Source organism: Pelophylax lessonae, assembly GCF_965119305.1.
Source record: "Pelophylax lessonae genome assembly, chromosome: 9".
In the NCBI taxonomy this organism is placed as follows: domain Eukaryota; kingdom Metazoa; phylum Chordata; class Amphibia; order Anura; family Ranidae; genus Pelophylax; species Pelophylax lessonae.
Genome location: NC_138776.1, coordinates 134126094 through 134142647, shown reverse-complemented (window position 1 = coordinate 134142647; position 16554 = coordinate 134126094). Strand labels below are relative to the sequence as shown.

Genomic DNA, 16554 nt, shown 5'->3' with positions numbered 1-16554 from the left:
TACCATTTGAAAATTCTTAATGCAGGACAATGTGTGCTTAAGTGCATTCTGGCGTTTTTACATATGTTTATTCCAGATGCATTCTAAACAAAAAAATGCAGCAGGTTCTACTTTTTTTGACTGCACTGGACCTGGCCACACTAGTGTGAACTAGGGCCATTGGATTAAATGGAAAACACTGCCCATGCATTTTTTATGCAGTTTAAAAACGCACTGGATAGCATTTGGTGTGAAGCAGCCCTAAAGGTATAAAATCAATACTTAAAAAAAAAAAAAAAAAAGGACATCAGAAACCGAACCGAACATGTTTCATAAAGTGAAATCATACAGCTTTTTGTGTTTTTTGTCTTTTCTCCTAGTTTCAGCACTGAACATCACTCCCCCTCCACCTGGAGAATGCAATCAGAAGTATGTGGGCTCTGTTGACATAGAAGCAAAAATGACAACGTAAGAAAATGTTACAAACGACAGATTTGAAGTAATATTTGTGCAAACTGTGTGTAAGAGCAACCATAGACATGAAACAATGAACACCTAATCCTAATCCACCTTTAGGTTTAGTATTTACTATTATTACCTTACTAATATACCCAGGGCTGTCTTTACCACAGGGCAAAAGGGGCAGCTGCCCTGGGCCCAGTCATTGATGTGGGGCCCAATGCTGCTGCTCCTTAAGCCCGCACTACCTGCAAATAGGTAATAAGTGGATTTTGCAGGGCCCCAGAAAATATTTGCCCAGGGTCCAATCAATATTAAAGATGGCCCTGAATACCAGCAGCCTCTTCTGCACAGTTGTACAGGCTCTTCTCTACTGAAATTGCTTACTTGGATTTCACTGCACACCGTTATACTTTTTACAAAGTTACAGCAACTCCAATAGAACCTGCCTGATTTCCCACCTGGAGGACATCCACCATCATGTAGCCCTTCCCTCCCTAGTATTGCTGTGCCTGGTCCACCCCTTTCATTCATTGGATTACAGTTATTTTAAACATGGAGGCTCAGCATAGCACATTGGTGTTACTAAGGGTGGCCTGTATGCAAATGCTTTCTGCCTAGGAACTCCCCCCTCCTCCAGACTTAACACCTACCCATCTAATATTTGTATAAATCCTCACAAAAGCCAGCTAAGGCCAGCACTACACACAGTCAATTTCTTTCTTTTAACCCCAGAAAGTGCTGATGTGGGAATCCCTCCTGCCAGGCCATTGTCTTCTCCTGGCGGGAGGGCGGGAAGTCGTCCCCACTGGGAAAAGACAGTGATTATCTCTAGCCGCTATAGCAGCCAGTTGCGATAATTGTAAGCGAATCCGGCAGGCTGGTTGTATCCAAGTTAATCGATTGATCAACTTGGTAAATTCAATCTGCCCACTAATGATTTGAATCTGAGCCGGTTTCTGCTGAACCAGCCGAGATTCGAACCGTCTATAAGCTGGGCTTACTGTTGTTGAATCCAGGTTGAGCGCATGCGCGACTGATGGGTACCAGCGTTCTGATACCGGCTTCTTCCATTAGCCATGACCTGTCTACATGGAGTATAGAAGCACATCGACCCTCTGATGTCACTGGTTCTAAAATAAGGTATAGAATGAAAATGGAAAGATTTCAGGTAAAAGGGTCATTGGCATATTGATGGTGGAGGGCAGGAGAGGAAACGGGGAAGGCAACCTACAAGAGGACTAAACTTCAGCTTATATGCTCCACTCCCTTCCCAACAACATAAACATACCACCTATTTCAGAGCAGAGTTGTGGTGGTGCGTGTGTGTAATACTTCCCAATGCTACTTAGAATGTGTGCCCTCAGCATGGTTAAGGTATAAGACAACATATATTTTCTTAGTTTTGGACATTGGCAGGAGTGCAGAGAGATTAGAACACTTGTCAGGTTTTTATTGCTGTTTGTATTGGTGTACACCGCCTATTGAATTAAGGTGTGCACTCCAGAGCACAAACACACATGCTTGTATATCAGCAAAGCAGCTGACGGTGTCAGTAGTTTTTTCATTTTATTATTTTTTAATTTTCTTTTACAATATTTTATTTATATATGTATATATATATTTTACAACTTTTTTTTTAGGAGCCTCATTATGGGGCTTTAATGAAATTTAATGAAATTTCAAGGGTCTAAACAGAACCCTAATGTCTCACTTTTGAGACAGAGAAAGAAACTGACGACCAAGATTCCCCAGCCCCTTTCTCCGCAGCCTGCAGTAAACATAGTTTACTATGCTTCTGTTAACCACTTAAGCCCCGGAAGATTTTACCCCCTTCCTGACCAGGGCCTATTTTGCGATTCGGCACTGTGTGACTTTAACGGACAATTGCGCGGTCGTGCGACGCTGTACCCAAACAAATTTGACATCCTTTTTTTCCCCACAAACAGAGCTTTCTTTTGGTGGTATTTGATCACCTGTGCGATTTTTTGATCATGCGCTATAAACAAAAAAAGAGCGACAATTTTGCAAAAATAACAATATTTTTCAAATTTTTTTTATATGAAATTCCCCCCAAAAAATGTAAAAATCAGAATTTTTTAACATTTTAGGCCAATTTGTTTTCTGCTACCTATGTTTGGTAAAAAAAATCGCAAAAAGTGTATTTTGATTGGTTTGCGCAAAAGTTATTGCGTTTCCTAACTAAGGGAAAGATTTTTGTCATTTTTGTTGTTTTTTTTTAACAAGTAATAGCGGCGTTTTTTTTTTTTTTTTTTTGCGGGACTGCAACATTGCGGTGGACAGATCGGACCCTTGACTGACATTTTTGACACTTTTTGGGGTACCAGTGACATTACTACAGTAATCAGTGCTATACATATGAACTGTTACTGTAAAAATGACACTGGCAGGGAAGGGGTTAACTTTATCTGAGAGGGAGGGGTTAAGTGTGTCCCTAGGAGCGTGATTATTACTGTGATTTGATGTGGCTGTGTGTGTAACAGCACAGATCAACGGTCCTACATAGCAGGACCATATGATCTGTTCTGTTACACAGGGGAGAAAGACAGGCACTTTGTTTACATTAGCCGCCTGCCTTTCTCCCGGTGTAACTGACGATCGCGAGTGACACTCGCGAGGGGGGAGGGGTCCGTGAGCGAGCGGGAGCGCGCCTCCAGTGGCGCACGCTCCCTAGAGCCTCACAGGCTTTGCCTGTGAGGGACTGACTGCCGACGTAAATAGTCGTTAGGCAGTCGGCAAGTGGTTAAGAATGAAGACATAAGCGATCGGTACAGATCACTCCCTGTGTTCATTCAGCTAAGGAAGGTCGGTTTCACACAAAGGAAGAAATGCACAAGTATATGATACAACAGACACGCATCACGAATATGAAATGTTGGGGTAGCATACTCTTTCACACAACAGTTTCTGTGAATGCCTAATATGTAAAGTGCTGCTTAAATTGTCAGGACTATATAACTTTGGGCAGCTGAAGCTGCTGCCTGTTTACTTGTGCATGTATACACACACACACACACACACACACACACACACACAAATATATATATATATATATATATATATATATAGACAGACTCACTCACACCACAGCTTGCCTGCACATTTCTCCTCTCTTGATGAATACTCATGGATCTCTGCAGTCTCCTGTTATCTCTGCCCTCATCCAGCCCCCTCCAGCTTTGCAGCTCTCATTGGCTCTCCAATGACTAACCCCCCCCCCCTTCCCTCTGGCAAACTCTCACAGGAGTGAGAGAGAGAACTGTGCATGATATCATTAGCCTAGGCTAATTATCAGACAATAAAGAGGAAGTGGGCTTTAATAAAGTATTTACTGGCAGAAAAAAATATTTTACTATCCAAAGTTAAAACAACAAGGGCAGAGGATTTAATACATGTAAAGCTAAAAAAAATGACTGAAGGTCCGCTTTAAGCATGCAGGCTAATGGGCCATACACACTATAAGATTTTCTGAAGACTTTTTCCTTTAGACTTCCCAAAACCATATAATATGAGGTCAAACCTAAACACTTTCAATTTGTATGCAATCTGGCAGGCCCTTGCACTGCATAGAAAAGGTAAATCTGAAGGAAATCTAACCACAAAAGTTGGATAGTGTGTATCCAGCTTAAGTGTGTGGCTTCCCCTCCTATTCTGCACATTCGTGCACAGAGCTATGAACCAACAAAATGCTTCCCTAGAGACATAAATCTTCAGCTGTGCATTAAAAAAAGAAAAATGCTGGCAGATCTGAAGTCCAGGAACCTAGAGGAGGCCAACTACACACCCGCAGCAGCTCTTTTTTTCCTCTGCTATGGCCAAGCGCCAGGCAGTATTTAACAGGCAATTGTACAGCAATTATTGTAACAATCGTCTCTCTTTTTAAGTTCTCGTCGGTCTGTTGTTTGATGCAATATTACGCTAAAATTAAACCAATTGTAAGCCATGTATTGATTATATATTGATTATATAGTCTTATATAACTCCTGTGATCTTTTTTTTCCCCCCTTTACAGATATGCATATTATTATGTAGCCATTGGCTGTGCTATGTTTGTGCTTTGTTTTTTTGAAATTTGGACATTTGTAATATCAGCCGCAAGACAGTCTCATAGAATACGACAAAAGTTCTTCAAAGCTGTGCTTCATCAAGAAATTTCTTGGTTTGACACTACCCAGATTGGGACACTCAACACCAGATTGACTGAGTAAGAACCTCTTAGGAAAGCAAAGCGATCTAAAGCAAGCTATGCATGCAATAAAGTGATAAGATTTAACAGAGTATTTTAATGCCATGAGCTTCAGGAATCTGTAAATGTAAACTTTGATGGGTGACATTTAGTCTTCTAAAGTACTGTGTATTATAAACTATTGCCATTTTAAATAAAATAATATTTTACTTTTTCGTATACCAGCAATGTTGATCTCTTGCAGCCTATTCCTGGGTACAAATATAAACTACAGTGGTGGCTGTATTGCATTTTTCAGTGCTGGTTTTCTGATGGTGACCGAAGTGAACTATGCTTGAGTAACTGTATTTTCCATTGGGAGAGGGTCTACCTGACCACGCAGGAGCATAACTGGGAGATAGGGATACAGCGTTGTCACCCCATAGCAGGAAGTACCTGCAAGGAACTTAATGCGAAGGTCACTGGTTAAATTATACAGTATGTAAACTTGATCACTCAAATAAGCTTGAACAATACTTGTATCTCAGTATAGACATAAAAAAAAACAAAAAAAAAAAAAAAATATATATATATATATATATATATATATATATATATAATTTTTTAATAATAATGTTAATTACTTCACTTTTGGTGGGTTGAAGTGAGAAACCTTATTTTTTTTAATGTTAGGCATTGAGCACTGATCTGATCTTTGATTAGATTATGAATAAAATGTAGTTTATCAAATCTCCAGAAATCACAAATATATTTCTTTTTGAAACAAATGGTACACTAAAGCGGGAAAAACATTTATCAAAGTTTGGCCTGTGCAGCAGGGACTAGACAAATTTTGTTTCTTGTATAGGGTCAGTGGTTGCACAGAAGTTGATCTACCAATTGACTCCTGTACAACCAACATGTCTGATAAATGCTACAAGAATAACAAACAGGGAAGGAGCAATCACCTCGAGCATTACCCAAAAATGTATTTGGAAAAAAAGAAAAACCCAATAAAAATGAATACTTACAAAATTACAGTATAAAAGAACATGTAGACCGGAAGATGCCGTATGGTGCACCTGTTTCAATAACATCCCGCATACTAGCAAGCTGACACATTTCAGGGGCGCACCCCCCTTCCTCAGAGCTGTGCTAACCAGTACCTCAATGTTGGTACAGCTGAGGAAGGGGGTGCACCCTGGAAACATGTCAGATTGCTAGTACGTGGGAGGTTATTGGAGCATTTGCACCTTGCACCGTACGGCATCTTCTGGTCTACATGTTCTTATACTGTACTTTTGTCAGTATTTATTTTATTGTGTTTATATTTTTTTCCTAATACCTTTTTGGGTAATGCACTGTGGAAGACTGCATTCGCCAACAATTTTGGCCGTTTATGGATGTGTTGCCTGTTTAGCCTTATCTCTCTGCAGAGGACCCCTGAGCGCTGGGAATGTAAGATAAATGCTGTTTGATTAGAGCAGCAGGCTATGGCCAGCAGCAGTGGTCAATGTATTCTGATGGCGAGGAAATCTCTCCGCTGTCAGAATTCAGTAGCTCAGTGAGCATGATTCCCCCATCCACCTTGAATGCGTGGGTGGGAAAACAGGTCAATTCTTTTCATTTAACTAGCTGGCTGAATGAAAAATGAAGTGAATCTTCTATGGGTAGCCTAAAGCTGCATTCACACTATAGTAGTATATGAAAATGCATAAAACTACAAGATTTTGAGTGCAGTCCTGAAAAATTGAAAGTGTCATGCTTGCAGTGCCATTCATTGGTAATGGCACCCCAAATCCTTTTCTCTCACTGTCCCGCTGCCATGCAATTTGTTGTAAAATTTGAATTGACGGTGTCATATTTTTTTTTTTTAGTGATATCAACACTATACATGATGGACTCGGAGACAAAATTTCTATATTTATCCAATTCTTTTCAACCTTCCTAACTGGAATTATCATTGGATTTATATATGGCTGGAAACTGACACTGGTAATCCTGTCAGTGAGCCCTCTCCTCGGTGTATCTGCAGCACTGTGGTCCAAAGTAAGTTAAACCATTTTTAAGCTTGTCATGTTTGTTTAACCCGTGCTCTGTGGGGATTTTACCAATTACATTCTGTCAAGTATCTGTGTATGTCAGGTTAAGGGGCACTTCAAATGTCCACTTCAAGCAATGTTGTGGTGACCTCTAGGCTTATATTGGATGGACAATAAATCATGCTTGACTATTGGCAGCTCCAGGCATTAAATAATCCTATATACATGTAAACATTTTCTAATGTCTGTAGGCATCTTTGGGAAATTGAGCAAAAGCATTTTGTTATCCTATTTTGTTATGGTTGTTTAACACTGGGAGCTCCTTCTGCAACATTGCCCCATTCCAACAATGGGAGCTCCTTCTGCAACATTGCCCCATTCCACAATTGGGAGTTCCTTTTGCAACATTGCCCCTTTCAAACAATGGGAACTCCTTCTGCAACATTGCCCCATTCTAACACTGGGAGTTCCTTCTGCAACATTGCTCCATTCTAACACTGGGAGCTCCTTCTGCAACATTGCCCCATTCTAACACTGGGAGCTCCTTCTGCAACATTGTCCCATTCCAACACTGGGAGCTCCTTCTGCAACATTGCCCCATTCTAACACTGGGAGCTCCTTCTGCAACATTGTCCCATTCTAACACTGGGAGCTCCTTCTGCAACATTGCCCCATTCTAACACTAGGAGCTCCTTCTGCAACATTGCCCCATTATAACATTGGGAGCTCCTTCTGCAACATTGCCCCATTCTAACACTGGGAGCTCCTTCTGCAACATTGCCCCATTCTAACACTAGGAGCTCCTTCTGCAACATTGCCCCATTCAAACAATGGGAGTTCCTTCTGCAACATTGCCCCATTCTAACACTGGGAGCTCCTTCTGCAACATTGCCCCATTCAAACAATGGGAACTCCTTCTGCAACATTGCCCCATTCTAACACTGGGAACTCCTTCTGCAACATTGTCCCATTCTAACACTGGGAGCTCCTTCTGCAACATTGCCCCATTCAAACAATGGGAACTCCTTCTGCAACATTGCCCCATTCTAACACTGGGAACTCCTTCTGCAACATTGTCCCATTATAACACTGAGAATGGGGCAATGTTGCAGAAGGAGCTCCCAGTGTTATAATGGGACAATGTTGCAGAAGGAGTTCCCAGTGTTAGAATGGGGCAATGTTGCAGAAGGAGCTCCAACACTGGGAACTCCTTCTGCAACATTGTCCCATTCTAACACTGGGAACTCCTTCTGCAACATTGCCCCATTCTAACACTGGGAGCTCCTTCTGCAACATTGACCCATTCCACAACTGGGAGCTCCTTTTGCAACATTGCCCCTTTCAAACAATGGGAACTCCTTCTGCAACATTGCCCCATTCTAACACTGGGAACTCCTTCTGCAACATTGTCCCATTCTAACACTGGGAGCTCCTTCTGCATCATTGCCCTATTCAAACATTGGGAGCTCCTTCTGCAAAATTGTCCCATTCTAACACTGGGAGCTCCTTCTGCAACATTGCCCCATTCTAACACTGGGAGCTCCTTCTGCAACATTGCCCCATTCAAACAATGGGAGTTCCTTCTGCAACATTGCCCCATTCTAACACTGGGAGCTCCTTCTGCAACATTGCCCCATTCAAACAATGGGAACTCCTTCTGCAACATTGCCCCATTCTAACACTGGGAACTCCTTCTGCAACATTGTCCCATTCTAACACTGGGAGCTCCTTCTGCAACATTGCCCCATTCAAACAATGGGAACTCCTTCTGCAACATTGCCCCATTCTAACACTGGGAACTCCTTCTGCAACATTGTCCCATTATAACACTGAGAATGGGGCAATGTTGCAGAAGGAGCTCCCAGTGTTATAATGGGACAATGTTGCAGAAGGAGTTCCCAGTGTTAGAATGGGGCAATGTTGCAGAAGGAGCTCCAACACTGGGAACTCCTTCTGCAACATTGTCCCATTCTAACACTGGGAACTCCTTCTGCAACATTGCCCCATTCTAACACTGGGAGCTCCTTCTGCAACATTGACCCATTCCACAACTGGGAGCTCCTTTTGCAACATTGCCCCTTTCAAACAATGGGAACTCCTTCTGCAACATTGCCCCATTCTAACACTGGGAACTCCTTCTGCAACATTGTCCCATTCTAACACTGGGAGCTCCTTCTGCATCATTGCCCTATTCAAACATTGGGAGCTCCTTCTGCAACATTGTCCCATTCTAACACTGGGAGCTCCTTCTGCAACATTGCCCCATTCTAACACTGGGAGCTCCTTCTGCAACATTGCCCCATTCTAACACTGGGAGCTCCTTCTGCAACATTGCCCCATTCAAACAATGGGAGTTCCTTCTGCAACATTGCCCCATTCTAACACTGGGAGCTTCTTCTGCAACATTGCCCCATTCAAACAATGGGAGTTCCTTCTGCAACATTGCCCCATTCTAACACTGGGAGCTCCTTCTGCAACATTGACCCATTCCACAACTGGGAGCTCCTTCTGCAACATTGACCCATTCCACAACTGGGAGCTCCTTCTGCAACATTGCCCCCTTCTAACACTGGGAGCTCCTTCTGCAACATTGCCCCCTTCTAACACTGGGAGCTTATTCTGTAACATTGCCCCATTCTAACACTGGGAGCTTATTCTGCAACATTGCCCCATTCTAACACTGGGAGCTTATTCTGCAACATTGCCCCATTCTAACACTGGGAGCTCCTTCTGCAACATTGCCCTATTCTAACACTGGGAGCTCCTTCTGCAACATTGCCCCATTCTAGCACTGGGAGCTCCTTCTGCAACATTGCCCCATTCTAACACTGGGAGCTCCTTCTGCAACATTGTCCCATTCTAACACTGGGAGCTCCTTCTGCAACATTGCCCCATTCTAACACTGGGAGCTCCTTCTGCAACATTGCCCCATTCTAACACTGGGAGCTCCTTCTGCAACATTGCCCCATTCAAACAATGGGAGTTCCTTCTGCAACATTGCCCCATTCTAACACTGGGAGCTTCTTCTGCAACATTGCCCCATTCAAACAATGGGAGTTCCTTCTGCAACATTGCCCCATTCTAACACTGGGAGCTCCTTCTGCAACATTGACCCATTCCACAACTGGGAGCTCCTTCTGCAACATTGACCCATTCCACAACTGGGAGCTCCTTCTGCAACATTGCCCCCTTCTAACACTGGGAGCTCCTTCTGCAACATTGCCCCCTTCTAACACTGGGAGCTTATTCTGCAACATTGCCCCATTCTAACACTGGGAGCTTATTCTGCAACATTGCCCCATTCTAACACTGGGAGCTTATTCTGCAACATTGCCCCATTCTAACACTGGGAGCTCCTTCTGCAACATTGCCCTATTCTAACACTGGGAGCTCCTTCTGCAACATTGCCCCATTCTAGCACTGGGAGCTCCTTCTGCAACATTGCCCCATTCTAACACTGGGAGCTCCTTCTGCAACATTGCCCCATTATAACATTGGGAGCTCCTTCTGCAACATTGCCCCATTCTAACACTGGGAGCTCCTTCTGCAACATTGCCCCCTTCTAACACTGGGAGCTTATTCTGCAACATTGCCCCATTCTAACACTGGGAGCTTATTCTGCAACATTGCTCCATTCTAACACTGGGAGCTTATTCTGCAACATTGCCCCATTCTAACACTGGGAGCTCCTTCTGCAACATTGCCCTATTCTAACACTGGGAGCTCCTTCTGCAACATTGCCCCATTCTAGCACTGGGAGCTCCTTCTGCAACATTGCCCCATTCTAACACTGGGAGCTCCTTCTGCAACATTGCCCCATTATAACATTGGGAGCTCCTTCTGCAACATTGCCCCATTCTAACACTGGGAGCTCCTTCTGCAACATTGCCCCATTCTAACACTGGGAGCTCCTTCTGCAACATTGCCCCATTCTAACATTGGGAGCTCCTTCTGCAACATTGCCCCATTCTAACACTGGGAGCTCCTTCTGCAACATTGCCCCATTCTAACACTGGGAGCTCCTTCTGCAACATTGCCCCATTCTAACATTGGGAACTCCTTCTGCAACATTGCCCCATTCTAACATTGGGAGCTCCTTCTGCAACATTGCCCCATTCTAACACTGGGAGCTTTTTCAGCTGCATTGCCCAGTGTGCCTTGTCTAACACAGGAAGCTCATTTTGTTTCACTACTAGAGCTGTCTAATGCCTAGTACACACAGGCCAAATGTCGGATAGAATTCCGATATTGTCAATAGAACCCATCCGACATTCGGCCTCTGTGTACTGCAGCCAGTCCGACAGAAAGTCTCCGTATCTTTTGAGAAGGAATGGGCTGTTTGTTTGTTTTTTGCTGGCCAGTTGGATTTCAAGACTGGTTTTCCAGAATTCCAAACCCATTGGTAGGTATAATAGTTTGTGTATGTGTGTATACTGTCTGACTTTTCATCAGATTTATACGCTCCTTCACAAACATCCTTAGTAGAAAATGTTCTTTATCCTTTTTAAGGTTCTATTCTAAAATATGATGATAAATGTACTGTTAACCTGATCTAAAACACGGCTATGTATTTTTTTATAGCTACTGGCTTCCTTCACAATAAAAGAACTATCATCTTATTCTAAAGCTGGAGCAGTGGCAGAGGAGGTTCTTACTGCAATCCGGACAGTCGTGGCTTTTAATGGGCAAGAAAAGGCTCTCTCTAAGTGCGTACAATTAGTAGTGCACTATTTGAACTCCTATTTCTAAAATTGTTGCAATATCACTGATGTATACTGTTGCGTATAATAAAGAAACGTGTGGCTGTAATTTTGACAGGCAAACCAAAGTACCACTGTTGCTGAATTCCAGGAGTCCTCAGGTGTCACATCCTACTTTTAGGGCCTTTTCCAACTTTTACAATCCCTTGCAGTGCATCAACATAATTCATTTCATACAATCTAGTAGTTTGCATTACAATAGCCCATTGATTTTAAATAAGCTGGCAACATACTGCAAAAAAATAAAAACAAAATACACTTGAACATTTTATAGCATCGCAGTGCACCACAATGTGCGGTATGTGTGTGGTACACTGCATTGCTTTGTGCTTTGCACTCTAGTGTATAGTCCTTTTGGAGTGCCTTTTACAATGAATGGCCACACATAGTATGTACAGCAGGTACATTGCAGTAATATCTGTTTTAAAGTAGTTTCCTATCTCTCTCTGACAGGACAGGGAATGAGAGGAAATCTACCCGGGACAGGAAATGAGGGGAAATCTATCCGGGACAGGAAATGAGGGGAAATCTACCCGGGACAGGAAATGAGGGGAAATCTATCCAGGACAGGAAATGAGGGGAAATCTATCCAAGACAGGAAATGAGGGGAAATCTATCCAGGACAGGAAATGAGGGGAAATCTATCCGGGACAGGAAATTAGGGGAAATCTATCCGGGACAGGAAATGAAGGGAAATCTATCCAGGACAGGAAATGAGGGGAAATCCATCCAGGACAGGAAATGAGGGGAAATCTATCCAATGGAGACACAAACAGAAATAAAAATACCTTTTGTTTTTCTTTGGAGTGGGAAAGTGTTTGAACCACTGTCAAGTTTTTATTGCTTTGTATCAAATCTATCGACTTTTGAGTTGCTGTCAGAAATTAGAATGAGCCAACACTCAACCCATTGAACGTAGGGTTTTAATGAGGTAATTTTACATGATGTAAAAGTGTGCAGAAAAACAAAAACAAAATAATTGTGCATTATGCATTTTTCTGCACACTTTCATATCATTGTAAAATGACTGTATTAAAACCTTGAGGTCAACGATTTGAGTGCTGGCTCTTTCTAAATTTTCAGAGTTTTCTTGCTCTCTGCATTCCCAATGGGTACATTTCACTTCACTCCCTGTCACAGTGGCATCCAGTGGGGTTGATTTGCTAAAACTGGAGAGTGCAAAATCTGGTGCAGCTCTGCATAATAACCAATTCGTTTCCAGTTTTTTTTGTCAATAAATAGTGTTCCTAAACCCAGGACCCTGCATTCACTATATCTGCTCTTCCACAGTACACATAACATGGAAATTCAATTATTTTAGTAAATATAAACTGCTAAATACCTTTTCCCATCAGCAGTATATAGCAGTCTTGTGACTTCTATCAGAGTCTGTCTGGGCACTGTTTAAAGCTTGTAGGGGGAGTTTTCATTCTCCTCCTTCTTGTCTGGACAGTGCTAATTGGCCCTGTGCTGATCACATGCACCCTCCCATAAAAAAAAACTCTCTAGCTATACACACCAAACTGAGCATGTGCAGAGTGCCTCCAAGATTCTATACTATCAGCAGATGGATTGGGGACAGTAAGAGGAGGAGGATCAGAGGATACACACCAAACCAAAACAGAACAATGCACACCAAACCAAACATGTACAGAGTGCATTCAAGGCTCTAAACTATCAGCAGATGGATTGGGCACACTAAAAGAAGGGGAGGATCAGAGACGAGGGGATCAAACAGCCTTTTTACACAATACGGAGGATTAATCCTTTAAGTTCCAAAGTGAGCATAACCAGCATGCTTTACTGCATATACAGACTTATTTTACTGTTGTGGGTTTAGTAACACTTTAATAGAACAAGCTAAAGTTAGAAGCTGGTTGCCTACCATGCACAACTGCACCAGATTCATAAATTAACCCCAGTGTGTCCAGATACTAAAAACTAAAGGAACATCTTTCCTGTATTTTACAGCAATAAAAACCTGACCGAGGTTCTTCTTTTCCTTATATTGTAAAAAAATTAGGTATTCACCTGTTAGAAAAATTTAAAGCGTCAATCCACCCAAACATGACATTTTAGTTTATAGGTGAAGTTCAGGATTCCAGTAATTAAATATTCTAATTTGTTTCCTAATTTATATTAATAAACTCTTATGAACTAACAATCAATTCTCTCCTGCAGGTACAATAGCAACTTGCATGAGGCAAAACAAATGGGCATTAAAAAGTCTGTTACAACCAATATATCCATGGGGCTTACTCAGTTTCTCATTTTCGGAGCTTATGCCCTAGCTTTCTGGTATGGAACCAAATTAACAGTAGATGAACCGGAAGTATACACCATTGGAACAGTGTTAATTGTAAGTTTCTTTACCTGTTTACTACTATGAACAAATGAATCCAATCAAAATTGATATTCCAATTTTAGTTGATGTGGATTTGCTAAATGTCCAAACCATGTATTCACTTTCATGGAGCTCCTGTAATGCCATCTTTTGAACTGGCCCCATCTACCATTGCTTTTATCAAAGTTTCTCTACCTCCAAAGTCTCCATTAACTATTTTCTTTGCCGTAATAGAGAATACAGTAGGCAATGTAATGCGATGTTGGTTTCTTTTGTAATGGCCACCTTAGAAGGACTTAAGTGTGAATTCTAGTAGGGATACCTCAAGAAATACAAGAAAAGTCAGAGGGTCAAGGCAAGTGTTGTTGGCCATTTAAGAGGTAGTATACCTGTACGCACATGTGCTTGGATGTTTTGCTAAACTTTGGGCAAATCATCTGACCCAATCCATTTCCTATTGAGATCCTTTGCACTTTACTCTGCACGATTGCCAAGCTTAGCCCAAGCAAGTTGGATCTCAGATGTCCTCTTAAGTTTCCAGCTACAACTTTAACCACTTTCGGACTGCCCTCCGGCAATGTACTGCAGAGGGGTAGCCCATGCACGCAAAGTGATGTACTTGTACATTGCTGTCTGCTCCAGGTTTAGGATTGTACACAGCAGGAGTCTGTCAGCAAGTCCCAGACAATTATTCATGGCTGAGGACTGCTGATCGGCTGTGTCCAATCACAGCCCAGAGTCCTGTGTTGAAAATAACAGAGGGAACGATCTCTTGCAAAGCAGGAATAAGAAACAAAGAGATCTGTTAGTAAAAGCAGCACATAATACACACATTACACATTGCTAGGTATACATTTAGCCCTAGATGTTAACCCCTTCCTAGGCAGTGCCATTAGTACAGTGACAGTGTATAGTATTATCACTGATCACTGTATTAGTGTTACTGGTGTTGTCACTGGCAGTTAGTCAGTTCCCCCAGCGTCACTTAGTGTCAGATTGGCTGTCGCAGTTTCCTAAGTCGCTGATTACCGCTTTAAGTAGTATGAAAAAAAAAATTCCAGTATATACACACCATAGTTTGTAGAAGCTATAACTTTCATGCAAAGCAATATACACTTATTGGGATTTTTATTCTATTTTTTTTTTTATCAAAGACGTAGCAGAATACATTTTGACCAAAATTTATGAAGAAATTTGCTTTTTTTTTTTTGGATATGTTTTATATCAGAAAGTAAAAAACATTGCTGATCAAATACCACCAACAGAAAGCTCTATTTATTTTGAAAAAAAAAAAAAGAAATTATTTAAATTTTGTTTGGGTACAGCGTAGAATAACCACGCAATTACCAGTTAACCACAGAAGGTTTTACCCCCTTAATGAAAAGGCCATTTTTTTTTGCGATCCGGCACTGTGTCACTTTAACTGACAATTAAGTGGTGGTTCGACGCTGTACCCCAATAAAATTTATGTCCTTTTTTTCTCACAAATAGAGCTTTCTTTTGGTGGTATTTGATCACCTCTGCTGTTTTTATTTTTTGGGCTATAAATAGGGTTGAGCGGACACCTAGATGTCCGTGTTCGACGGGTTCGGCCGAACTTTAAAAAAAAGTCCGGGTCCGTGTCCCGGACTTTTGCCGAACTTTTCCCGGACACCGAACCCCATTGAAGTCAATGGGGACCCGAACTTTAAGGCACTAAAATGGCTCTAAAACACCAAAGGAAAGGGCTAGAGTGCTGCAAATGGCAGCAAAATGTAATTAAGAGCATGGCAAGTGCTCTGCAAACAAATGTGGATAGGGAAATAACTTAAAACAACAAAAAAAACAGAAAAATAAAACAATGTTCTTCTTCATCTCTGAAGGACGAGGCCCATATGGAGTAGGAGGGAGGTTGAGGTGGTGGTGGATGTGGCGGTGACATAGGCGTGCGCACAGGGTGTGCTGGGTGTGCCTGGGCACACCCTAATCACCTAGGGCACATAGCATTGCCAGTGAGGAGATGGGAAAGATCTCCCTGGGACCTGCTCTGCTCTATTTCTCCTTGCCTACAGGTACATGGCCCCGATACATTACTCTCCCTGCTGGCAAACACATGCATGTGTATTTCAACTTTGGGGTGCACACCTTAATGCAATAGGCTGCGCACACCTATGGGCGGTGTAGGTGGAAGCGGCGGTGGAGGAGGACCAGGGCCGGATTAACAGCATCATGGGCTTGGTGCTGAGGATTTTGAAGGGCCTTAAGGGCCGTGCCTTGCCATGCACCCAGAGGAGGAAGGGTGCAGCCATGCATGCCTAATTCAACATGGGATGCTGTCTCTGAAGCCCATAAACACATCCATGCATCGCCAACTGTCCCTCCTTGTCCGGCCTTCACGCTGTGTGGGGAGGTTCTGAGGGTGCTGCCTGGGGAAGCGAGCATAGAAGCCAGACTTCTGTGTTTACAAGTGACAGAAGAGCGGTAACAGTGAATATGGCCAACCCGGGGCCTATATAAAAGGTAGGGGCCTGGAGCTGCAGCTCCAATAGCCCCTACATTAATCTGGCCCTGAGGAGGAGGACGAGGTAGCCAACACTGCTTCTTTTCAAAAATTTTAAATGAGGGTACACCCCAAAAGAGTGAGAAAGAGCAAAAATGGAACAATGGGTGGGTAAGGTCGGTATCCATTGCTATTCTGCATAAGGTACGGAAAAGTCCCGTGGGATCCATGCCTGGTTCATTTTAATGAACGTGAGCTTGTCCACATTGTCTCTGGACAGGCGGCTGCGCTTGTCTGTTATAACG

The 16554-nt window shown here is 42.6% G+C and overlaps 1 protein-coding gene across 1 annotated transcript in view; it reads left to right on the top strand.

The window, feature by feature from the left end:
* LOC309563254 (ATP-dependent translocase ABCB1-like) overlaps positions 1 to 16554 on the top strand; it is a 94597-nt gene that overhangs the window by 18459 nt on the left and 59584 nt on the right. The window contains exons 5-9 of the mRNA XM_082267661.1: positions 360 to 447; positions 4472 to 4663; positions 6502 to 6673; positions 11248 to 11372; positions 13608 to 13785. Coding sequence (XP_082123787.1) covers positions 360 to 447; positions 4472 to 4663; positions 6502 to 6673; positions 11248 to 11372; positions 13608 to 13785 — 755 coding nt within the window. The remainder of the gene's footprint in view (positions 1 to 359; positions 448 to 4471; positions 4664 to 6501; positions 6674 to 11247; positions 11373 to 13607; positions 13786 to 16554) is intronic.